The sequence below is a fragment of the Oncorhynchus tshawytscha genome, linkage group LG13, assembly GCF_018296145.1.
Source record: "Oncorhynchus tshawytscha isolate Ot180627B linkage group LG13, Otsh_v2.0, whole genome shotgun sequence".
NCBI lineage: Eukaryota > Metazoa > Chordata > Actinopteri > Salmoniformes > Salmonidae > Oncorhynchus > Oncorhynchus tshawytscha.
The window spans coordinates 76,091,541-76,116,585 of record NC_056441.1 but is presented as its reverse complement, the minus strand read 5'-3'; the positions used below and the strand labels follow the sequence as shown (position 1 = coordinate 76,116,585).

At 45.0% G+C, this 25,045-nt stretch overlaps 1 protein-coding gene across 3 annotated transcripts in view; it reads right to left on the bottom strand.

Moving 5' to 3' along the window:
- Window positions 1-2,692: 2,692 nt before the first annotated feature.
- LOC112266166 (protocadherin Fat 3) overlaps window positions 2,693-25,045 on the bottom strand; it is a 350,540-nt gene continuing 328,187 nt past the window's right edge. The window contains exons 18-31 of one of the 3 annotated variants that reach the window (XM_042296360.1): window positions 24,435-24,578; window positions 24,061-24,258; window positions 22,558-23,359; window positions 21,310-21,444; window positions 20,907-21,064; window positions 18,988-19,212; window positions 17,799-18,042; window positions 15,376-15,529; window positions 13,923-14,196; window positions 13,149-13,599; window positions 12,397-12,510; window positions 10,473-10,532; window positions 8,586-8,621; window positions 2,693-6,134 (exon numbers count right to left, since the gene is read on the bottom strand). In XM_042296360.1, the coding sequence (XP_042152294.1) occupies window positions 5,437-6,134; window positions 8,586-8,621; window positions 10,473-10,532; window positions 12,397-12,510; window positions 13,149-13,599; window positions 13,923-14,196; window positions 15,376-15,529; window positions 17,799-18,042; window positions 18,988-19,212; window positions 20,907-21,064; window positions 21,310-21,444; window positions 22,558-23,359; window positions 24,061-24,258; window positions 24,435-24,578 (3,693 nt within the window). In that variant the 3' untranslated portion in view covers window positions 2,693-5,436. The remainder of the gene's footprint in view (window positions 6,135-8,585; window positions 8,622-10,472; window positions 10,533-12,396; window positions 12,511-13,148; window positions 13,600-13,922; window positions 14,197-15,375; window positions 15,530-17,798; window positions 18,043-18,987; window positions 19,213-20,906; window positions 21,065-21,309; window positions 21,445-22,557; window positions 23,360-24,060; window positions 24,259-24,434; window positions 24,579-25,045) is intronic. The other 2 variants (XM_042296361.1, XM_042296362.1) reach the window with 2 other exon arrangements.

Genomic DNA, 25,045 nt, shown 5'->3' with positions numbered 1-25,045 from the left:
AGCTGAGAAGAAACCCAATGACAACCCAGAGGGAGTCAGTCAGTTTTGCACCTCAGTCAGTCCTCCACCTCAGTCAGTCCTCCACCTCAGTCAGTGCTCTTTTACGAGTCAGCAAAAGATAGCGAAACCCCTAGGTCTCTGAAGCTCAACAAAAAGGAGAAAACTACTCTACTGTGTGTGTCTACATATTTATTTACTTTCATTTCAAACAACAAAAAACTCCAAACGGTTGTTCCTGTAGGCTGATAATGCATCAGGAGTTTGTTCTGATGTGACAGTGAACAAAGTGGAATAGTTTTGGGGTGAATAAAGGTGAATGAAAGGAAAAGGTAGATGGGAGGAGACTTCAGAGAGTGCAGCAGAGTGTTTGACAGCTGACCTCAGCTTAGAGGTCAAAGGTTGAAGGTCAAAGACAGGGCATTGAGGGTTTAGATAGGAAGTCCATAATCAAGGACATTTCCTCCTACTTGTATGCCTAGATGTACTGTACACATTGGAACTTATTCTAAAACCGATTGCAGCCCTGAAAAATAGAAATGTAAGAGAAATTAGCATGACAAAGCTAAATAGCCTACAGAAAGAGAGAGGGATGAGGAGAGAGACAACAGCTGAGAGAGACAGACAGAAAAAAATTGAGAGAAAGAGAGGGACAGACATACAGACAGATAACATTTGAGAGAAAGAGAGGGACAGACATACAGACAGAAAACATTTGAGAGAGAGGGACAGAGGGAAAAGGTCTCTAGTGACTCTAAGCTATTAATATGAGATTGAGAAAACAACAGGCCTATCTGGTTTCCACTGCATTAATGTGCTATTAATAAACACAGACTCACACACACACACACACACACACACACACACACTCTCTCCTTGTGTGCGCGCACACATAAACACATACGCACATGAGGTATGGAGTTATTTATATACTATAGTATACACTGTAGTGTTTTTGCAGACTTTCCTGTAGTATTTACAGTTTATAAATACAGTAGTATAAATACTGTAGTATTACTCTAGTTAAAAACACTATAGCATATACTATAGTAATTACTGTAGTGTTTTTGCAGACATTACGATAGTATTTACTATAGTGTTTAATTTTTTTTATCTTCAGCATAGAAGTGGGGGTTTTCTCCTTGAGGAAAACTACTGGACAAATATTAAAAGATCACATTTTCCATAACTTGTAGGTAGGTAGATCTGGAATCTAAACAGATAGTGTAGAGCTTCTACTCTTTTCTCTAACCTTTAGGGAACACAATATGGTATATACTTGGCATGTAGGTTTCTCACTAATTGGATGAACAAACTGGTATATGAGGAATGGGTGGGATATATGCTAATGCAATACTGTTGTATTACTATAGTTAAAACAACGTAGTGTTTTTGCAGACATTACTGTAGTATTCTACAGTTTACTACGTAATTCTATAGTAAATACTACACATGATCAAGGGATACTAGTATGCAATATAGTATTCTACAGTCTCCAACTGTTGAAAAACCCACCGTCAATTGACAATCTTATGTGTATTGCGCAATCACCTTTTGCACACAGCCTTGCTCTCGCTCTCTCTTGTGGGTTCACGGACTTGAGTTATAAGTGCGCCATTCCACCTGATGCAAGCTGATGTGTGTGTGTGTGTGTGTGTGTGTGTGCGCGTCAGTCGGCAGCTCTATCTATTGGTTCCCACCGTGTATTATTGTTTTGTGTACACCAGTGTGCGTAACTGCCAAAAAGACCACACACACATGCTTGCTATACAACACTATGCCTTTGACAGTTCGCAAGGATCTCCTGGAATTAGCATTTTCCTTTGTTATACGCTAGTCAAGCCAAGTTAGGCATCTAGTGTTCCACAACTACAACATTCTATAGTAAGCACTACAGTATTCTACAGTACTGTATACTACAACATTCTATAGTAAGAACTACATGATTGAGGTATACTTCAGTGTGAAGTATAGTATTCTATAAAATAGTACAGTTTATTAAAGAATTATATAGCGCTTTGTACCACTGTTTACATGGTTTCTATAGCTACTCATAATGTAGTGCTATGGTCCACTGGGTTGCTAAATGTTTTTTTGTTGTAGTGCTGGACTGTGTACCGATGTATCTCTGTGTAATGTTTTTATGGGTCTGCTTGATGACTTGTGTGGTACTTTAGAGCATTGTTTCCTAGCTCCGGTCCTCCAGTACCCCCAACAGCACACGTTTTTGTTATAGCCTCAGACAAAAACACCTGATTCAGCTTGTTAAGGACTTGATGATTAGTTGACAAGTAGAATCAGGTGTGCTTGTCCGGGGCCACAACAGAAATATGTGCTGTTGGCGGTGCTTGAGGACCAGAGTTGGGAAACAATGCTTTAGAGCAGGGGTCTTCAACTCTTACCCTATGAGGTTTGGAGCCTGCTGGTTTTCTGTTCTACCTGATAATTCATTGCACCTGATTTCTTAGGTCTAGATCAGTCACTAATTAGAGGGGAACAATGAAAAAATGCAGTGGAATTGGCTTGGAGGTCAGAGTTGAGTTCGAGGGCTTTAGAGCAATACGTGATACTTGCATATAAATCTGTAATTATATCAAGTTACCTTGGAAACAAGTTACAGTTAATCAAGTTTAGTCCATTCTGTAACATCATAGGCAAACTTTTTCCATTGCATTGAGGAAGAATTTAGACTTGGTTTGATCAATAACCTTTTTATTTTTTTATTTTCAGCATTGATTTAAGAAACAAAAAAGCAGTTAAAAATAACTCATTTCGTAAACTCAATTGCTGCAGTTAGATTAGATATATTTTAATACTCCCTGAAATAATTAAAAAGGAACAGAAACCAGAGAAAGATATTAAACAAAAAATAAAAACCACAGGGATGTAATGTAATGCAGGTTTTGTACATGTAATACTGTGGAAGTTCCACCTAGTCTATTGAAAGGCTATTTATCTTTAAAAGCAAAGGTTAATGAAAAAAAATACTTTAGTTGAAATGCGACCGGAGGAGGGGAGCTGAGGTTAAATGATTTATTTATCATGGTCTCTTACGGTCCACATTCACATCAAACACAAGAAACTCAAAGAAAGTCAGTCAGGATTGCAATTCAATATCTACAAAATCAGCATGTAAACAATCTAGCTATCTATGTACACTGTACAAAGATTTTAACACAAACTTACATCTTTTACAAAAAAATCTTGCCCGACTGGATCAGGCATATTATATTCCAAAACAACCTCAAGTCCAATACAACTCCAAAACAACTCCAAGTCCAAAACAACTCCAAGTCCAATACAACTCCAAGTCCAATACAAGTCCAAAACAACTCCAAGTCCAATACAACTCCAAGTCCAATACAACTCCAAGTCCAATACAACTCCAAGTCCAAAACAACTCCAAGTCCAATACAACTCCAAGTCCAATACAACTCCAAGTCCAATACAACTCCAAGTCCAAAACAACTCCAAGTCCAATACAACTCCAAGTCCAATACAACTCCAAGTCCAAAACAACTCCAAGTCCAATACAACTCCAAGTCCAATACAACTCCAAGTCCAATACAACTCCAAGTCCAATACAACTCCAAGTCCAAAACAACTCCAAGTCCAATACAACTCCAAGTCCAATACGACGCTGTTTTGTTATCTGCCCAGATGTGTGTAGAATACATGTCCAAAATACAAGTCCAAAACGAATCTGTTTTGTTATCTGTCCAGATGTGTAGAATACAAGTCCAAAACTCATCCATTGTTTATTTTATTTTTTAAGCAGACAGAACCAAAATGTAACACTGCAACTGACAAGACCCATGATGCAACACTGCCTAGCCACTGTGATTGGTATGGGATGCTACATTATTATATTATTTTCCCAGAATGCATTTGCATTGTGCATGGACCCTACTTCTCATCTATCAGTCAGTCTATTGCTGTTATGGCTTTGGGAAATTCTGGAGTGACTATGAAACCTGCTCAGTGCAAAACACATGGGAAGAAGGAAATCAAATAAAAGACATTGAGCTGCATGCTGGGAAATGTAATAGCTCAAGCACACTCAATGTGAATTGTCAATTTTCAATGTCTATTTAAAAATCAGGGACTTGTGAAAAGACAATTACTAACACAAAAATTCCTCAGTGCTTATTATGCTAATTTCACTGGGCCAGAATTGACATATTATCATCATGCCCTTTGGAGGATTTCAATAATATAGCATGTTTCTTGTAATAATCATGAAAACATAAAACATCAAAAGATACTAGTGCAAAACAATAAAGATCATATCATCATTAAAGCAAAATGAGCAACTTGGCAGGATAGCAGTTTAGCATGTGGTGGGACAGAAGGAATGCTAAACTCTCATGGCTTCACAGGCCTGATTTCGGGGAGGAGGTCTGGACTAAGGGTAATATTAAACATATTCCACATCAGTCCAAATAGCATTCTTAGAGTGGATAATAATACAAAATATCTTCTTCCATTTCAATTGCACCACTATGGTCCTTTTACTATTTCACAAATTCTGTACAGGTTATGTATGAGCGGATTTGTACAAAATGAAAAAACTAGGGGGAAAAAAAGACACAAATCTGACAGGGGGGAGTTTCCCCCCAAGTTAATTGCATCGTGGTTTGGGGAAAGTCCATTGGGTCTCTGTGGGTGAGCAGGTGTAGTGAGAGGTGGGACAGGGGAGCTGTGTGGAGCGTGCAGCTAACAATCACATCCGCTATGACAGACAGGGCCATATCACAGTACTGACCATTCAATTACAATATTGTCCCTTTAATTTTTTCCCCAAACATTCTTAATCTTTTCCCCAAACATTCTTAATCTTTTGTTTATTGATTAGCTCATCCATTTTCTCTGGAGTTGTCTCTTAAAAGTTTGTATTTTTTTTCACTTTTTTGTCTTCATTCCTACTCAGCATATCTGGTAGGCTTTATGTTCCTGCTATGGAAGAGTATAACACTCAGCTGACCTTGACACGGGCCACTGCTAGGGTAGATCATAACCAGCTATAGGTACTAATGTGACAAAACACATTGCTTTCCATTGTATGTGGTTTGGTATTATCTTAAGGGGTAGTGGCTTAAGGGTAGTGGCTTGGAATGAGGGAAACTAGTTTAAGGATAAAGCCTGCAATGGGTGAAGTGGTTTATCCATGTGTATGTGACCAATACAATACAATTGGATTGGATTTAAGGTTAGTGTTTGCAATGGCAGTGGTTGAAGGGTTAGGGTGGGTACTGTTTTGATAACGTAGCCACTAGCTAGCAGTGTGTCCATTATACACCAATCATTCCTCTCTGAGCAAGGACCTCCATCTCTCATAACTCCAGCTCGACACACTACTCTAACAGTCTCTGTTCTGCTCTCCTGCCCATCCCGTCCCCTAGCCAGTACTCTGACCCCACGGTGGGGCCCAGTCAGACCTCAGACCTCAGTCTGTTGCTGCATCTCTACGGTGTGTGTCCCACCCCGGTGGAGCTCATCCATACTGTCAAAGTCACTACCGCCCGCCTCTGAGTCATCAAAGCCGCAGGGCGCCGACAGGTCCGAGGCCGATGACGCGTTCACCGACAACCTCATATTCAGCGACACATTATCTTCCATGTCCCCGCCTCCCGACGTGATCACCCTACCCACAAAAGTGCTGAACTCCTCCCCTCCGGGCCCACCTTGCCCCGCCTCCCCCTGGGGCAGCTGGTGTGGGGGCAGGTATTGGCTGGGGTGGAAGTGTGGGCGGGGAGACCTGTGGTGTCCGGTGCTGCCACTACCACTCCCACTCAGGGTGCTCTCCTTGGAGGCGGGCTGGGTGGTGGGAAGGGTGTCATAGGGGTGCCCCTGGTACTCCTCCAAGGGAGTGGGGAGGGGAGGAGGGAGCTGGTCCTGGGTCAGAAACTCCTCTTCGTGAGGAGGGGGGAAGTCACTGTCGATGTCGTAGCCCCCGAGGTAGTAGTCTGACTCCAGCTCCCGGGCGCTGCCCCCCAGGCGAGAGCTGCCCCCCAGTCGGGAGGCTGAGGCAACCATGTCTCCGTGGCCTCCTAGGCCGCTGGCCTCGTAACTGGGCACCTCTTCGATGTCGGATAGCCGTGAGTTGGGCATCCAGTCAGACGTGTCCCAGTGATACGCTAGAGGAGGGAGAGACAGTTAGATTACATTTAGCAAACACAATCTCTGCCAACATGCCCGATGGACAGTTCAAATCTGAAGGTCCATCAGTTAGTGGACCACTACAGTCTCTCTGCAGAGGTCCATCAGTTAGTGGACCACTACAGTCTCTCTGTAGAGGTCCATCAGTTAGTGGACCACTACAGTCTCTCTGTAGAGGTCCATCAGTTAGTGGACCACTACAGTCTCTCTGTAGAGGTCCATCAGTTAGTGGACCACTACAGTCTCTCTGTAGAGGTCCATCAGTTAGTGGACCACTACAGTCTCTCTGTAGAGGTCCATCAGTTAGTGGACCACTACAGTCTCTCTGTAGAGGTCCATCAGTTAGTGGACCACTACAGTCTCTCTGTAGAGGCCCATCAGTTAGTGGACCACTACAGTCTCTCTGCAGAGGTCCATCAGTTAGTGGACCACTACAGTCTCTCTGTAGAGGTCCATCAGTTAGTGGACCACTACAGTCTCTCTGTAGAGGCCCATCAGTTAGTGGACCACTACAGTCTCTCTGCAGAGGTCCATCAGTTAGTGGACCACTACAGTCTCTCTGTAGAGGTCCATCAGTTAGTGGACCACTACAGTCTCTCTGCAGAGGTCCATCAGTTAGTGGACCACTACAGTCTCTCTGTAGAGGTCCATCAGTTAGTGGACCACTACAGTCTCTCTGTAGAGGTCCATCAGTTAGTGGACCACTACAGTCTCTCTGCAGAGGTCCATCAGTTAGTGGACCACTACAGTCTCTCTGTAGAGGTCCATCAGTTAGTGGACCACTACAGTCCCTCTGTAGAGGTCCATCAGTTAGTGGACCACTACAGTCTCTCTGTAGAGGTCCATCAGTTAGTGGACCACTACAGTCTCTCTGTAGAGGTCCATCAGTTAGTGGACCACTACAGTCTCTCTGTAGAGGTCCATCAGTTAGTGGACCACTACAGTCTCTCTGTAGAGGTCCATCAGTTAGTGGACCACTACAGTCTCTCTGTAGAGGTCCATCAGTTAGTGGACCACTACAGTCTCTCTGTAGAGGTCCATCAGTTAGTGGACCACTACAGTCTCTCTGTAGAGGTCCATCAGTTAGTGGACCACTACAGTCTCTCTGTAGAGGTCCATCAGTTAGTGGACCACTACAGTCTCTCTGTAGAGGTCCATCAGTTAGTGGACCACTACAGTCTCTCTGCAGAGGTCCATCAGTTAGTGGACCACTACAGTCTCTCTGCAGAGGTCCATCAGTTAGTGGACCACTACAGTCTCTCTGTAGAGGTCCATCAGTTAGTGGACCACTACAGTCTCTCTGTAGAGGTCCATCAGTTAGTGGACCACTACAGTCTCTCTGTAGAGGTCCATCAGTTAGTGGACCACTACAGTCTCTCTGTAGAGGCCCATCAGTTAGTGGACCACTACAGTCTCTCTGCAGAGGTCCATCAGTTAGTGGACCACTACAGTCTCTCTGCAGAGGTCCATCGGGCATGTTTGTAGACAACAAAAACACAGTTAGATGTCAACCATAGCACGGGGAACATCCTGTACAGGGAACATGTTAGCTGTGTTTGAAGGTTTCACAACATGCAGGAGGGAGGCCTGGGAACGTCAGGGGTCACAGCCAAGCCATGGTGAGAGATCAGCGGTTACTGACCGATGGGATCATTCAAAGTTTAAAAAGAACGCATCAGATATACTTCCACATGTTAACAAGATTGTTTCATAAAGCATTAAACTGTAAAATACTAAAGAGAAACTAAGAAAGGAAAAACAAACAGTACGCGCATCAAAGGAAATGAAAAAAAACAAAGTGAGAAGCACTAAAAAGTTATATCCATCCTGACAAGTTCAAGAAAAGCTTCAGACAACAAATCTCAACAAAGCAACGTCAACGAGGACAAACTCATTAAAAGCAGTAGAAACATCAGTCACATGGAGTAACAATGAAACAACACACTCGGAGGTGGGATGCAAATGCAATGCAGTGAGAGGATTAACCATAACATGTCACGGGCAGCAGGCGACAGCAAAGGAAAGCCAAAATTGGCCAAACTGTGGAGGGACGGCAGTGAGAGAAGCCTCTCCACCCTGGCAACGTGACATCTCCAAGGATGCATCAGGGCTGCTCAGTCAGCAGAACAATACTGTGACTGGGGATAACACATGCTGGGGTGTGTGTGTGTTGGCAGGGGGCCAGGAGTAACAAATCACACAAACACAGTGAGCTGGGATGGAGACTGGGAAGAGGGGGTTGTAGTGAGCTGGAGAGTGAGAGAAAGGGAGAGAGAGAGGATGAGAGAAGGAAGAGGGAGCGAGAGAGAGGGAGAGAGAGAAATGAAAAGAGAGAAGAAAGGAGCAAGGTGAGAGAGTGAGATTAAGAGGGAGAGAGAAGTAAAGGGAGTGATGTGAGAAGAAGAATAAAGAGGGGAAGGGGGGGTCACCTCTGTTGTAGCTCTGACCTTGGTCCATGACTGACACTGTCAGGTGGGAGAACAGGAGAAGAGAGCGCTTTAGCGTGTTAGTGTGTGTTTGTGTGTGTGTGTGTTTGTGTGTTGGAGGTGCCAAACAGGATTTTGGCATGGATTAGGACCGGACCATATGAGATTTGAGGGGGGTAATGTGTCAGTTTATTTATGTACGTGTAATATGTACGTTTATTTATGTACAGTATGTGTAATATGTCAGTTTATTTATGTGCGTGTAATATGTCAGTTTATTTATGTATGTGTAATGTCAGTTTATTTATGTACGTGTAATATGTCAGTTTATTTATGTACAGTATGTGTAATATGTCAGTTTATTAATGTATGTGTAATATTCTCAGTTTATTTATGTACAGTATGTGTAATATGTCAGTTTATTTATGTACGTGTAATATGTCAGTTTATTTATGTACAGTATGTTTAATATGTCAGTTTATTTATGTACAGTATGTGTAATATGTCAGTTTATTTATGTACGTGTAATATGTCCGTTTATTTATGTACAGTATGTGTAATATGTCAGTTTATTTATGTACGTGTAATATGTCAGTTTATTTATGTACAGTATGTGTAATATGTCAGTTTATTTATGTACGTGTAATATGTCAGTTTATTTATGTACAGTATGTTTAATATGTCAGTTTATTTATGTACAGTATGTGTAATATGTCAGTTTATTTATGTACGTGTAATATGTCCGTTTATTTATGTACAGTATGTGTAATATGTCAGTTTATTTATGTACGTGTAATATGTCAGTTTATTTATGTACAGTATGTGTAATATGTCAGTTTATTTATGTACGTGTAATATGTCAGTTTATTTATGTACAGTATGTGTAATATGTCAGTTTATTTATGTACGTGTAATATGTCCGTTTATTTATGTACAGTATGTGTAATATGTCAGTTTATTTATGTACAGTATGTGTAATATGTCCGTTTATTTATGTACAGTATGTGTAATATGTCAGTTTATTTATGTACAGTATGTGTAATATGTCCGTTTATTTATGTACAGTATGTGTAATATGTCAGTTTATTTATGTACGTGTAATATGTCCGTTTATTTATGTACAGTATGTGTAATATGTCAGTTTATTTATGTATGTGTAATGTCAGTTTCTTTATGTACAGTATGTGTAATATGTCAGTTTATTTATGTATGTGTAATATGTCCGTTTATTTATGTACAGTATGTGTAATATGTCAGTTTATTTATGTACAGTATGTGTAATATGTCAGTTTATTTATGTACGTGTAATATGTCCGTTTATTTATGTACAGTATGTGTAATATGTCAGTTTATTTATGTACAGTATGTGTAATATGTCAGTTTATTTATGTACAGTATGTGTAATATGTCAGTTTATTTATGTACAGTATGTGTAATATGTCAGTTTATTTATGTATGTGTAATATGTCAGTTTCTTTATGTACAGTATGTGTAATATGTCAATGCACATGTTGTGAGAAACTCTGATTCAGCCCAGCTCTGACCTTTTCAGCCTGTCCCCATGAACCCCTGATGTGTGTGTGTGTGTGTGTGTGTGTGTGTGTGTGTGTGTTGAGGCTTGCCACTTCAACACAAGGGTTCCATGTAAGCTAGGTATTTGGATGTGTACTCAAAATATAAAGCCTACAGTATGTGTGTACATTGAGATTACATACAAGCCATGTATTTTACACCATAGCTGAAGTACACAATCTTCAAACAACAGCACTGTCATGGTATTGTCATGGATAGCATTGTCATGGCATTTCATAGAGAGAGATAAGTACAGGGAGAAGTAAAGAGAGCGTCAGAAGGATAGAGAGAGAGAGAAGGGTGGATGAGACATGGTACCTTCGTTTTCAATAGTGTCGACTGCATCATTGACCAGTCGAATGACGGTCACTATGGAGGCTTGTTGAAGAGAAGCAGAGGGAGGAGACACGATTTGAGACACAGGAAGTTGACAACAGACTCCCAGGAAAAAGCTACTATTGGCTGAAGATGGGATAAACACTAGGGACGTGTAGTATGGGAGGTGTCTGATCAAAAGCTACAAATGGAAGCAGACTTAGAAGTCTTCCACTTTTAGAGAAAAGGGTGCTATCTAGATCTCAAAAGGGGTTTTAGGCTTTCCACATAGGAGAACCCTTTAGAGAACCCCTTTTGGTTCCAGGTAGAACTCTATTGGGTTCCATGTACAACCTTTCGCGTTCTACATGGAACCCGAAAGGGTTCTTTCTACTTGGAACCAAAAAAGGTTGTCTTATGAGGACAGCCCAAAAAAACCTTTTGGAACCCTTTTTTCTAAGAGTGTAGGAGGGGACTAACACAGAATCCATGTGCATTTGCTTATCCAAGTATTGGAGAGTATCCCCAGCAAGAAAACACACACACACCCACACACACACACACACACACACACACACACACACACACACACACACACACACACACACACACACACACACACACACACACACACACACTTCCATTGAGGTAGGGCTGTGTTCAGAGAGACGAGAGCTAGATTGTTAAATTATGTTTTGAAGACATTCAGTGAAAATCAGATGAATACAAAAATAACAAGAAAGAGAAATAAATCAAACAGAATGAACATAATAATGACATCAGATCATATCCACTGGACCGGTCGTTCGCACTGATTGGTCTGCTGCAAACTGTTCTGTGGCCTGATTGGCTATCATCACAGTCAGCTATGTGAAATGTGATCATATTGACAGTGAAGCGGTTCCATTCATTATGAATGAATGAAGCATCAATGTTGATACATGAACATTGCATTTCAGCTATGTAGTCTAGTACATAGTAGCAGCACCCTATGATGATGTAGATTCACCATGGCGATAGCAGTGATTTTTACAGGATGATCTGAGTGATCCATGTTGATCCAGAAATAACTTATAGGCTAGTTCTCTAAGTAAAAAGAACTACTACTGACATTCTTCCAGTAGCAAAACTCCACAAAGTCCACAACAACACAAGTTACATAACAATACAAACACAGACAACACAACACATAAACAACCACTTGAAACCTGAACTGGCTTCTGCCAACAATTGGAGCTGGAGCATCAACGACTATAACCATAGAACGCCACGGAAGAGAACAACGTGTTTGAATGCATAATGATGAAACGATGACAAGTTAACAACACAGCTGTGTGGATGGAAGCGTTGTGTGATTCCTCTTAGGTCAGCTTGCTGTCTGTCTGCACACTGCACACTCTCTCACTTCCAAATTAAAACACGATTTGACAGGTGTGGAAATTAAAAAGTTAACAAAATCACTAGAATAAAAAGGGGGAAAAAAGCTCCAGGAATTAACACGGACAAATGATATTAAACACATGTCAACAATAAATCAACATGATTTGGGGACAAATAAACTAACACTGGATGTTAGTGTTTCCTGAAACACTTTTATAACACAGCAGGAGTAAATGCATTTGTTGGAGAGAGGCTTTAGGAAACAATAAAACACAGCATTTACTAATGCCCTTCCCCAAACCACCTCTGACTCCACCCCTTGGTGTTTGCCAATCTAAAGGGACTGTTATTGAAGCAATATGGTCATAGCAATGTGCTTTAGGGAGCTTTGGCCATAATGCTTTCACATCTGGTTCCTCTGAATCTGCCGACATTCAAAGGTTATGAGGGGTTGTTAAGGGTTGTTATCGGACCAGACGGTAGACTAGCTCACTGTTGTTATGGGTGTGGCCAGAAAGAGTTACGAGAAAGTCGGGGCGTGTCTTACCGTTGTCATCGCAAGAGTCGGACTGGAAGGAGCTCAGTGATTGGACCTCAGAGTTGCTGCCCTTGTTACTCCCTGAGAAACAGGTCATCTCTTCGCCCATATCTACCATTTTACCTGCAGGGAGAGGTCAGAGGTTAGAGGTCAGGGCATCAGAAGTTAGGAGGGCAGAGGAAGTTGGGAGCAGGCCAGGGAGAGTTGCCCCTTTGCAAGGATAGTCACAGAAGAACACAGGCTCGTTAGTACCAGGGCTGTCTTTGTTGAGGCACACATCACACACACCTCGGCTCCAGTGACAACAATGATGGCACGGAGTGCTAGAAGTACCACCCCCCCCACACACACACACACACACACACACACACACACACACACACACACACACACACACACACACACACACACACACACACACACACACACACACACACACACACACACACACAATCTTATGATTTGGGAATCAAAGCCAGCTCATAATTAGGATGGTCTTGATAAACTGAACGTGATGCAGTCTGACTATAGTTTAGTGCAATATGAATATATATGGAAATGGTACAACAATGCCCTCCCCCTCAAGGGTTCCTGGAAAAGAGAATCACTTGGAGGGATACACATTCACAAACGAACATTTGAAAATACGCATGATTGCACACACACAAGACAAAAACAAACACGTATGAACAAAGACTATACCACACACAAACAGGTTCAAACGCATCATACTATGCCCCCCCCCACGCACACACACAGACCCTCGTCGCTGTCCCAGGGGCTCTTGCGGATGGAATCACAGTCGGAACGGCAGGGCGAGACAGGTGGTAGGTTGGGTGCCACGCTGCACACCACCACCCCCCTCCGCATCGTGCCTCCCAGAACCCTTGGTGACTCTGGGTGGAAGGTGCTCATCTCATTGTGTTCCACGCCTCTCCCGTCCGCCATCTTCTCCAGCGTGGACCGTGGGTCACCTTGGAAACAGGGTGTGTACGCCATGGGCCTCACAGGCACCTGAGGCGGGCCGATCATTCCGGCTCCTCCCCCTATCACCGTGGCACACAGCCCCGCTTCGGCGTACAGGTTCAAGGGGTCTCCCGGCATGCAGCGCAGGGTCTTGAACTGAACCCCATTGGCCTTGTTTAACAGAGCTGCTGTTGCTGGATCTTGGACCAGCGTCAAGTTGTTACGGGAGTAGTTCTTCTGGAACACCTGGAGACAAAATAAAGTTTTTATTGTATTTCAGGTAAAACAATATATAGTATTACAGATGTAGGATTTAAATTTGAGCCAGTTTGCTGCAGCATGAAAATAATCCTACAGCAACTGAAATGTGAATTAATATGTGGATTACAATTTATGGACATTTTTTGTTGGGGTTGATAAAACATTTCATAAGAGAATATCAAGCCTGAAATTTCAAAGTGGAAATGACATTTTTTAGAAGCCTTTTAAACCTCAGATACAAAACAAGTTAAAAATTCATTAAGAAATAAAAACACACAAGAATAAATCAAACAACACAACACAGATACCTTCTTGCGGAAGGCGATGAAGAGGATGATGAGGGTGACGATGACGAAGAGGACAACAGCGATGCCGATCAGTTCTTCTTTCCCCAGCATGGCGTGTCCAGCCTGCATGTCTGGGACCACCACGGGCCGCAGGCCGCAGCGCTGGCCCACAAAGCCCGCCGTGCAGTTACAGTAGAACGAGCCGTGCGTGTTGACACACACACCGCCATTCTCGCATTCTGCCTCGCCGCCCGTGGCTCTGCCCCGCACACACTCGTTTACATCCTCCTCGCACCTGGAGAGGGTGAATGGAGGAACGTGGGCAGAGGGGTTGTTAAAACTCAGTTTGGTAATTAGTTTGGATAGTTTGACTTACAGATGCCTCTAGAGAAAATACACTCCAAAAATGATCCTTGAAGTAGGTGATTATCAATACATCAGAATCTTTAATAAACTGTTACATACAGATAGTTTGTGGGTCATTTAATACTTGACTGACTAAAAGTGAGGAAGACTCTCCTTTCATTTGGTGGTGGGAGGAAAGTGATGTAGAGAGGGAGATAGAGGACAGCTCAGGGACTCCTAGTCTCATATGCTCCCTATTAAATAACAACCACACTGAGATTGACTTTCCTGATCTTCCTCATCTGAAATTAAAATGGCTTTGATGATGGAACACAAGCTTCTGGCGTGTGTGTGTTGGTTTGTTTGTGTGTGTGTGTGTGTGTGTGTTGGTTTGTTTGTGTGTGTGTGTGTGTTGGTTTGTTTGTGTGTGTGTGTGTGTGTTGGTTTGTGTGTGTGTTGTGTGTGTGTGTGTGTGTGTGTGTGTGTGTGTGGTTTGTTTGTGTGTGTGTGTTGTGTTGTGTGTGTGTGTGTGTGTGTGTGTGTGTGTGTGTGTGTTTCAGCGAGTAAGAAAAGTGTATACATGAGTGAGTTGGTGGCTTTGTATCTTAGCCTTGATTTCTAATGTAACAGTGGAACACCCCTAAACCCCCTAGAGAGAAGGAGACAAGCAGAATGAAATGTCATCTTCTTTACTCTTTCAACTCTTTGAGTGAATCTTAAACATGCTGCAGGCAGCTTGGGGCTCTGGCTCTTCTGCTCATCTGCCTATCATTGTCGAGAAAAGCTGGTTTATACTGCCACCTAGTGGGGAGGATGTGGCATTGCGTTCACAGAGGGCTTTATACATACTTTATATATGACAAACTTTATATTATACCTACTACTTGGGCTAGTAGGCAGCTGAACCAGCTAAAACAAACAGCTAATTTAAAAGGTGGGTGATTATGTGAGTGTGTGAGTGAGTGAGTGAGTGAGTGAGTGAGTGAGTGAGTGAGTGAGTGAGTGAGTGATTTAAAGGGTGTTGTTGTGTCTGTCATATTCAACTCCATGGGTATGTGTTCAGGACAGGAGTGTGTTGGCGTGTATACTGTATGTTTACAGTGTGATCATTAGTGCGATAGTAACTCACGTGGTTCCCTGGAACCCTCTCCTGCAGCTGCAGAGGAAAGCGTTGCCGATGGCTTTGCACACACCACTGTTGAGGCAGGGGTTAGGAACGCAAGCTGTGATCTCTGTCTCACAGCGCCCTCCAGTGTACTGGGGTCTGCAACTACAGGCAAATGCTAATACACAGAGAGAAGAGGCAAAGGGACAGGAAAGGACAGGAATAAAAAGGGAGAGAGAGAGAGAGAGAAGGACAGAGAGAGAGAGAATGGAACATTAGCAGAGAGAGAAAAGAGACAGAGAGTAAAAAGAAAAAGGTAGGAGAGTAAATGCTTTTACATTTGAGTCATTAAGCAGATGCTCTTACCGGGGGAGACTTACAGTTAGTGCATTAATCTTAAGGTAGCTAGGTGGGACAACCACATATCACATTACGTACATTTAGCCTCAATTATGGGGGGTGTAAAATGAAGTATTCTGCATACAAGTGTAGTAGTGCTATAATTCAACAAAGCAGTCAGACCATCATTGCAGATTCAGAACACACACACACACACACACACACACACACACACACACACACACACACACACACACACACACACACACACACACACACACACACACACACACACACACACACACACACACACACACTCCATCACACTCCATCACACTCCATCACACTCACAATCCATCACACACACAGGAATGTGTTCAGTGCTGTAGAGACTAGTGTGTGCATTGTTTGAGCTTTGGCGGCGGTGCCAGGGATAGTTGGCATGGGGTTGACGAGAGCTTGCCAGCCTAAACATCAACACACACACCTCTGGGATATCACACGGGTACACACACACACCTAGAGGCACATGCAACTGGGAAATCGCACTGACACACACACACAATCACAAACACGCACACCTCTAGGAAAACACAGGGAAATGTCACTGTGTTTATCAACACAGCACAGACAGACACACACGCACACACAGTGGGATACTGGAATACATACACACACACACTCCGCTAACCTTTACACAAAGGTCGGGTGTGCCAAAAACAGGGAAGCATGACAAGCCCCAGAATGCCGTGCTCTTTTCAGAGTGCTCCGCAATGCGAGTGGGGAGACCGGGAAAGACCAACACAGGGGAGTGTTAAGTCACTCTCTCTGTGTTGAGTCTTGGCCTCGATGTGTTAAGTCAGCACATTAAGTCAAGGGGTCACCCTGCTGAGTCCAGGCAGGGAATTTCTATAGAGATGACATTTAACCAGGCTTCCCTATTGACTCCAGTAAAATGCCAACGTCTTGAGCCCTCGCGGTAGTCTGTTTTTAAAACGATACGATTTGTTCATGTAGGTCTTTTGAGTTCAGGCAAAAGGAGAAGAGATATGAACAGACAAAAAAACGAAGAGCAACTCGAGAGATATGACGACACAAAGAGAGGAGGATAAGGACAGAGGGAAGGTAACACGATCAGGCAGACAAAAAAGAGAGAGAAATAGAGAGAGAGAGAGAGAGAGAGAGAGAGAGAGAGAGAGAGAGAGAAAGAGAAAGAAAACAGAAGTGATGAAGGAGTCTACTATGAGGATTTTTCACAGTCCCACCTTTGGAAAAAAACAGTGGGTCAAGTTCAGTTTAATTAGGAGTTCATTATGGATTAATAATAGATTAACGTTGATTAACGGGAGATCCAGATCCCTGGAGAGGTTATAGTGTGCCAGCTGGCTCAGGGGCACAGGCTGGCACAAACTGGCTCAGGGGTACAGGCTGGCTCAGGGGCACAGGCTGGCTCAGGGGCACAGGCTGGCTCAGGGCACAGGCTGGCTCAGGGGCACAGGCTGGCTCAGGGGCACAGGCTGGCTCAGGGGCACAGGCTGGCTCAGGGAACAGGCTGGCTCAGGAGCACAGGCTGGCTCAGGGGCACAATCTGGCTCAGGGGCTCAGGCTGGCTCAGGGGCTCAGGCTGGCTCAGGCTGGCTCAGGGGCACAGGCTGGCACAGATCATCATCCATCACCCTGATGACCTCCAAGTAAAACGCTAATCAATCAAACAATCAATCAGGAAATCGGTGTGTGTATTGTGGACACTAATGGGCACCAACCCAGGCTGTTTGTTTCACACACACAGAGGAGGCTAGTGGGATGAGCAATAGGAGGACAGGCTCATTTTAATGGCTGGATTGTAATAAATAAAAGGGTATCAAACACATCAAACATATAGAAAACCACATTTGACTCTGTTCCATTAATTCCATTTCAGCCATTACAATGAGCCTGTCCTCCCATAGCTCCTCCCACCAGCCTCCACACACACACACACACACACACACACACACACACACACACACACACACACACACACACACACACACACACACACACACACACACACACACACACACCTCTTGTGACCGCATCTATTTTCTCTTGCAGTTCCCCAGACTCACCACCGGAGGGCAGGCTGGTGCAGGTGGCTCCGTGGAGGCAGGGCTGTTTCAGGCAGGAGTCGGGGTAGAGAACACAGCCCAGCTTCAGCTCTGTCAGGCCCACCACCTCAGCATAGCGACTCCTCTTGTTCTGCAGGGGCAGCTCATTGTTGTTGAGCATCACAGAGTCCAGGCAGCCCTGGAAACCATCCGTCACCCGAGGACCCTTCTTGTCTGTCAGGCTGCGAGAGTTAGGAGGCTGGACCTGGGGGAGAGGAGAGACATGAGTGACATCAGTTTTATGTATACATACAAACAATCAAACAAATATTGTACTGTATTTAAATAGGCATAGCACACAAAACTATAATATCAAACCAGAATACCAAGCTTTTTCATGTTGTTTTCTGAGTATGGAGCAAGTCATGTTCAGACAACAATTTGAAAGACAAAGATTCTGAATACAGTACATTCATTTATACACACACAGGCTGTATTCCTCAGAGCTTCCTATCCAGAGCTTCCAATCCAGAGCTTCCTATCCAGAGTTTCCTATCTAATGCTTCCCATCCAGAGCCTCCTATCCAGAGCTTCCTATCCAGAGCATCCTTTGCAGAGCTTCCTATCTAGAGCTTCCTTTACAGAGCTTCCTACCAGAGCTTCCCATCCAGAGCTTCCTATTTAGAGCTTCCCGTCCAGAGCTTCCCATCCAGAGCTTCCTATCCTGCGTGTTGTGTTCCTCACTCTAACTCGATTAAATTGGTAAGAGCACTATAGAGAAACACTATACTTACACATACAAATCCATAACGCTTCCAGAACACACAAAACACACATCAGCCACGCCCAAACAAACATATCAGTGTCCCTAACACGCATACTCACAACCCCCCCTCCTCCCAACTCTGTCACACGCACACCTACATGTTTGTTTTACTATCCTTGTGGGGACCAAACAATTCATTTGCATTCAAAATCCTATTTTCTCTAACCCCTAACCCCAAACCCTAACCTAACTCCTAACTCTACTTCTAACCCTAATTGTAACCTTAAACCTAACCCCTGAACCTAAAATAGCCTTTTTCCTTGTGGGGACTGGCGAAATGACCCCCATTTTCCTTGTTTTACTATCCTTGTGATTTTTTCTGGTCCCCACAAGGATAATAAAACCAAAAACACACACACCCCTTCCCCTCCACAGAAAGCCCACCTGTGCTCCAAAGTAGATAGACCCATCTGCCCCTAGTGGTTGGAAGGTTGGCGGTCCTCTCCTCCTCTCCACATAGCTGTCGTCCAGAGACAGACTGGTGAAGTTACGGTTGAGCTCCAGAGTCACCGTGTGCCAGTTCCCATCGTTGATGGGCCTCCCAGAAATACCCAGCATACCAGGGCTGTTCCCACAGTCCAGCTGGAACCACAGTTTACCCTCCTCTAGCTGTCAATCACAACAAGATAGGCAGGATTTAGACCCAGATGAGTGGCTTAGCTTCAGGTAATAACAAGGGTGGATCGTGCTGTGGGTATCCAGACTATCCATGCATGTGTACAGTGTGTGTACCTTGAATATAACACAGTGGGCTGATCACGTCTGTATGTTATGTTCAGTATAGTACAGGGATTAGCATGTATAGGTGTGTACCTTAAACAGGGGTCAGCAAGTGTAAGTGTGTGTGTGTGTGTACCTGTGTGCGTGTGGGTACCTTCAGTATAGTGCAGGGGTCAGTGTGTGTTTGTGTGGGTACATTCAGTATAGTGCAGGTGTCAGTGTGTGTGTGGGTACATTCAGTATAGTGCAGGTGTCAGTGTGTGTGTGGGTATCTTCAGTATAGTGCAGGGGTCAGTGTGTGTGTGGGTTCCTTCAGTATAGTGCAGGGGTCAATGTGTGGGTACATTCAGTATGGTGCAGGGGTCCGTATGTGTGTGTGGGTACCTTCAGTATAGTGCAGGGGTCAATGTGTGTGTGGGTACCTTCAGTATAGTGCAGGGGTCAGTGTGTGTGTGGGTACCTTCGGTATGGTGCAGGGGTCAGTGTGTGTGTGTGGGGGTACCTTCAGTATGGTGCAGGGGTCAGTGTGTGTGTGGGTACCTTCAGTATAGTGCAGTGGTCAGTGTGTGTGTGTGTGGGTACCTTCAGTATGGTGCAGGGGTCAGTGTGTGTGGGTACCTTCAGTATAGTGCAGGGGTCAGAGTGTGTATGGGTACCTTCAGTATAGTGCAGGGGTCAGAGTGTGTATGGGTACCTTCAGTATAGTGCAGGGGTCAGTGTGTGTGTGGGTACCTTCAGTATAGTGCAGGGGTCAGTGTGTGTGTGGGTACCTTCAGTATAGTGCAGGGGTCAGAGTGTGTGTGTGGGTACCTTCAGTATGGTGCAGGGGTCAGAGTGTGTGGGTACCTTCAGTATGGTGCAGGGGTCAGAGTGTGTGTGGGTACCTTCAGTATAGTGCAGGGGTCAGAGTGTGTGTGTGTGGGTACCTTCAGTATGGTGCAGGGGTCAGAGTGTGTGTGTGTGGGTACCTTCAGTATGGTGCAGGGGTCAGAGTGTGTGTGTGTGGGTACCTTCAGTATGGTGCAGGGGTCAGAGTGTGTGGGTACCTTCAGTATGGTGCAGGGGTCAGAGTGTGTGTGGGGTACCTTCAGTATAGTGCAGGGGTCAGTGTGTGTGGGTACCTTCAGTATGGTGCAGGGGTCAGTGTGTGTGTGTGGGTACCTTCAGTATGGTGCAGGGGTCAGTGTGTGTGTGGGTACCTTCAGTATAGTGCAGGGGTCAGTGTCTGTGTGGGTACCTTCAGTATGGTGCAGGGGTCAGTGTGTGTGTGGGTACCTTCAGTATGGTGCAGGGGTCAGTGTGTGTGTGGGTACCTTCAGTATAGTGCAGGGGTCAGTGTGTGTGTGTGGGTACCTTCAGTATGGTGCAGGGGTCAGTGTGTGTGTGGGTACCTTCAGTATGGTGCAGGGGTCAGTGTGTGTGTGTGGGTACCTTCAGCATGGTGCAGGGGTCAGTGTGTGTGTGGGTACCTTCAGTATAGTGCAGGGGTCAGTGTGTGTGTGGGTACCTTCAGTATGGTGCAGGGGTCAGTGTGTGTGTGGGTACCTTCAGTATAGTGCAGGGGTCAGTGTGTGTGTGGGTACCTTCAGTATAGTGCAGGGGTCAGTGTGTGTGTACATAATGATTCCTCTGCTCTGTAGAGTTCTGATTCTTAGTCCCAGCTTCATCTCTCCTGTCCTTCCTCCATCAGACACTTTATACTTGATATAGCTGTTCCCTGAGAAACTCAGAGACGTGTGACCTGTACACACACACACACACACACACAGATATGCAGAGTCAGAGCACATACACACACACAAAGATATGCAGAGTCAGAGCACATACACACACACACAAAGATATGCAGAGTCAGAGCACATACACACACAAAGATATGCAGAGTCAGAGCACATACACACATACACAATTGAACACATTTGGAATTTTCTATTTGCATCCACAAATTACACCACATTTACAAAGGATCCAAACATTCAGAAGCACCTGCACACTCTCCTAGTTTCCCTGGTGGACACTGGCAGGCGTACGGTACTCTGGTGCCCTCTGTGCCCACACACTGCATGTCTCCTGGGCAGGGCTGCTCATCACACAACTCTGAGGCTGGGGAACAGCTACCATCTGATGGAGAGAGAGGAGGGAGAGAGAGAGAGAGAGAGAGAGAGAGAGAGAGAGAGGGAGAAGGAGAGGGAGAGGGAGGGAGAGAGATAGAGAGAGACAGAGGGAGAGAGAGAGAGAGAGAGAGAGAGAGAGAGAGAGAGAGAGAGAGGGAGAGGGAGAGGGAGAGGGAGAGAGAGATAGAGAGAGACAGATGGAGAGAGAGAGAGAGAGAGAGAGAGAGAGAGGGGAGGGAGAGAGATAGAAGAGGAGTGAGAGAGTGGAGGGAGGGAGCGAGAGATGTGAGAGGTGAAACAAAGGAGAGAAAGGAGGAGTGAGGGAAATGGGGAGGTAGAGAGACAGGAGGGGAGAGATTAAGGGATTGAGAGAGAGGGAGGAAGGGGGAAAGGTTAACAACATGAAAGGAAAAGAGAAGAGAAGGAGAGGGTGTGAAACAGAGTGAGACAGAAGACAGAGGATAGAAGGAGGAAGGGAACGAGAAGAGAAGGAGAGGGTGTGAAACAGAGTGAGACAGAAGACAGAGGATAGAAGGAGGAAGGGAACGAGAAGAGAAGGAGAGGGTGTGAAACAGAGTGAGACAGAAGACAGAGGATAGAAGGAGAAAGGGAACGAGAAGAGAAGGAGAGGGTGTGAAACAGAGTGAGACAGAAGACAGAGGATAGAAGGAGAAAGGGAACGAGAAGCGTGAAACGAGAGAAAGGAAGAAAAGAACAGATGAATAAAGAGAGCAAGAGAGGACAAGTTCATTTAGGGTTATTCAGAGTAGAGGCAGCCAAATCCTCTGTCCCCAGGAGACGTGCTAATCACGTTACCCACAACATGCTAATTCAATCTACTGGGGGATCTGTCTAATCCCAGGGGTCAGATACACACTCAAGATACCATCAGCTTTTTATCATTATAGTATTTATACAATCAGACAGAGTGGTTGTTACAGTGCAAATCATGCAGACGTCAACAATGTCTATGCCTAATGTACAGCTCTCTAAAGGATACTTTGTGACACTCTAGTTTGTGTGTATGTTGCTGTATGAGTATGTGAGTGCATCACGAAGCATATACATTGATATGATACATGGGTGTAGCATAACTGTGGGTGTGGGTGCAGGTCCTCACCAGTGCAGGTGCAGCGGGTGGTCCTGTGGAAGCGTGGCGACACAAAGCTAACCCTGGGTGTGCTGTAGGTGATGAGAGCGTGAGAGTCCAACACAATGCTCTGCTCACATTGGGCCCCACGACACTCAAGCCCAGAACAGTTCTTATCCAAGATGGCCGACACCCTCAGCACTTCCTCCAGCTGCCTCCGGGAGGCGCTCAGCTTCTGGGTCAGGTACGCTGCCTTGTAGAACCCTCCCCCAGCTGTCTCCACGGCAACCAGCAGATCCAGCTGGCTGGTCCCGCCCACGGGCTGCAGACTGAGCACATGCAGCGCGTCCTGCTTCTGCGTTGCCGCGGCAACCTTCAGAACTTTCACCACGTTTTTTAGATGTGTTGCCACGAAGTCGTGGGGTTGCACACTCTCAAAACGCACCGTCACCGCCTCGCGCAGCATCTCTGGCGATGCCTGCTCCACATGCACGCTCACAGCCACGGGCACGGCGAAGCGTCCATCACTCACGCTAGCGTTGAGGGAGTAGCGACCGGCGTCCAGGCCGCCAAGGGCTATGATCTTACCGTCTCTCGGACTGATCTTGAAGAGGGAGCGTTGAGACGGAGGGGCGTGGCCGAAGGTCAGGGCATCGTAGGGGTCTGCGTCAGTGGCGTGCAGCTGGCCGATGACTCCTCCAGGAAACTCGTCCTCCATGGTGATGATGTGGACCTCCAGGGGTAGTGCTACGGGCCGGTGAAGGCTCTCCTCAATCACACGCACCGTCAGGGTAGAAGAGGAGGACAGACGGGGCTTACCTGAGTCCCTTACCTGGAGGTAGGTCGAGGAGGGGAGAAGCAAAGGGTTAGCACAGAGCCAATGTAACCCCATGTGTGATTTAGTAACACAGACCTTCCACAAGATAGCTGGTTGTAAGACCTGGTGTTAACACTAACAGGGTTGACACACGGGTTGTAAAACATGGTGTAAACAGTAACAGGGTTGACCAGCTGATTATAAGACATGGTGCTAACACTAACAGGGTTGACACGTGGGTTGTAAAACATGGTGTTAACAGTAACAGGGTTGACCAGCTGGTTGTAAGACATGGTGTTAACACTAACAGGGTTGACACACGGGTTGTAAAAACATGGTGTTAACAGTAACAGGGTTGACCAGCTGGTTGTAAGACTTGGTGTTAACACTAACAGGGTTGACACGCTGGTTGTAGACCTGGTGTTAACACTAACAGGGTTGACCAGCTGGTTGTAAGACATGGTGTTAACTGTAACAGGGTTGACCAGGTGGTTGTAAGACATGGTGCTAACAGTAACAGGGTTGACCAGCTGGTTATAAGACATGGTATTAACACTAACAGGGTTGACCAGCTGGATATAAGACATGGTGTTAACAGTAACAGGGTTGACCAGGTGGTTATAAGACATGGTGTTAACAGTAACAGTGTTGACCAGGTGGTTATAAGACATGGTGCTAACACTAACAGTAGAGATGATGTAAAATTGTCTTCTTACCTGGACCTGGATGACATACTCTGTGGCCAAGTCCCTCCTAAACACCTGATTGGCTAGCAGAGTTCCATCCCACTCCAGTGTAAACTCTCCACCTTCATTCCCTGATAAGATGCGGAACTCAAAGGGTGGGCCATTATGGGAGGAGTCCTGGTCTATGACGGACAGATGGAGAATGCTAGTGCCGATGGGCTTATTCTCCTGTGATTGGACAATAGAAGAAGGGAAATGAGATTAGATGCAAGACGGAGTGTGTGTGTGCGCTTCTCCTGTAAGAAGGGATATGTGTGTGAATATCTATGTCGATGTGGATGTGGATTTAAGTGTGTATGAAGTTCATTGGCCATCAGAGCTGTCAATCATGTGAGTAACAGCACCTGTATGACAGTGGTGAGATTGGCCGGGGTGAAAGTAGGCGGGCTGTCGTTGATGTCTGAGATGTCGATGTTGACCATCACCGTTGACGACATGGGCGGAACACCACTGTCCAGAGCCCTGACCGCCAGAGAGTAACCAGACACCTGCAGAAGAAAAAAGACAGTTTCCCTTGAAACTTTACGTTGAGAAACATTTTAATCATTTCATTCCTGATAATTATAACAGGATCCAGAAAATCAAACGCAGCAATTTCCATGCAAATCAAATTCACCACACATTAACCAATGATGACAAGTCCCTAATCAAATATCCTCTGGATATGCATCCTCATAATTTGGTACCCCTTGAATATCAGTGAACCAAACAAGGATCTAACGGCACTGATTAAGTGTGTTGTGATTGGTTGTGGGCGCATCCTTTGATCCTCTGAAACACACTCCTGTGACTGACACATTCCTGGCGTGTCCTACCCAGCACGTACCCTGGGTTTCTGTCTCTGTCTCTCAGATTCACTCTACTCTCTAAGAAAAAAGGGTTCCAAAATAGTTATTCGGCTGTCGACATAGAATAACCCTTTTTGGTTCCATGTAGAACCCTGTGGAAAGAGTTC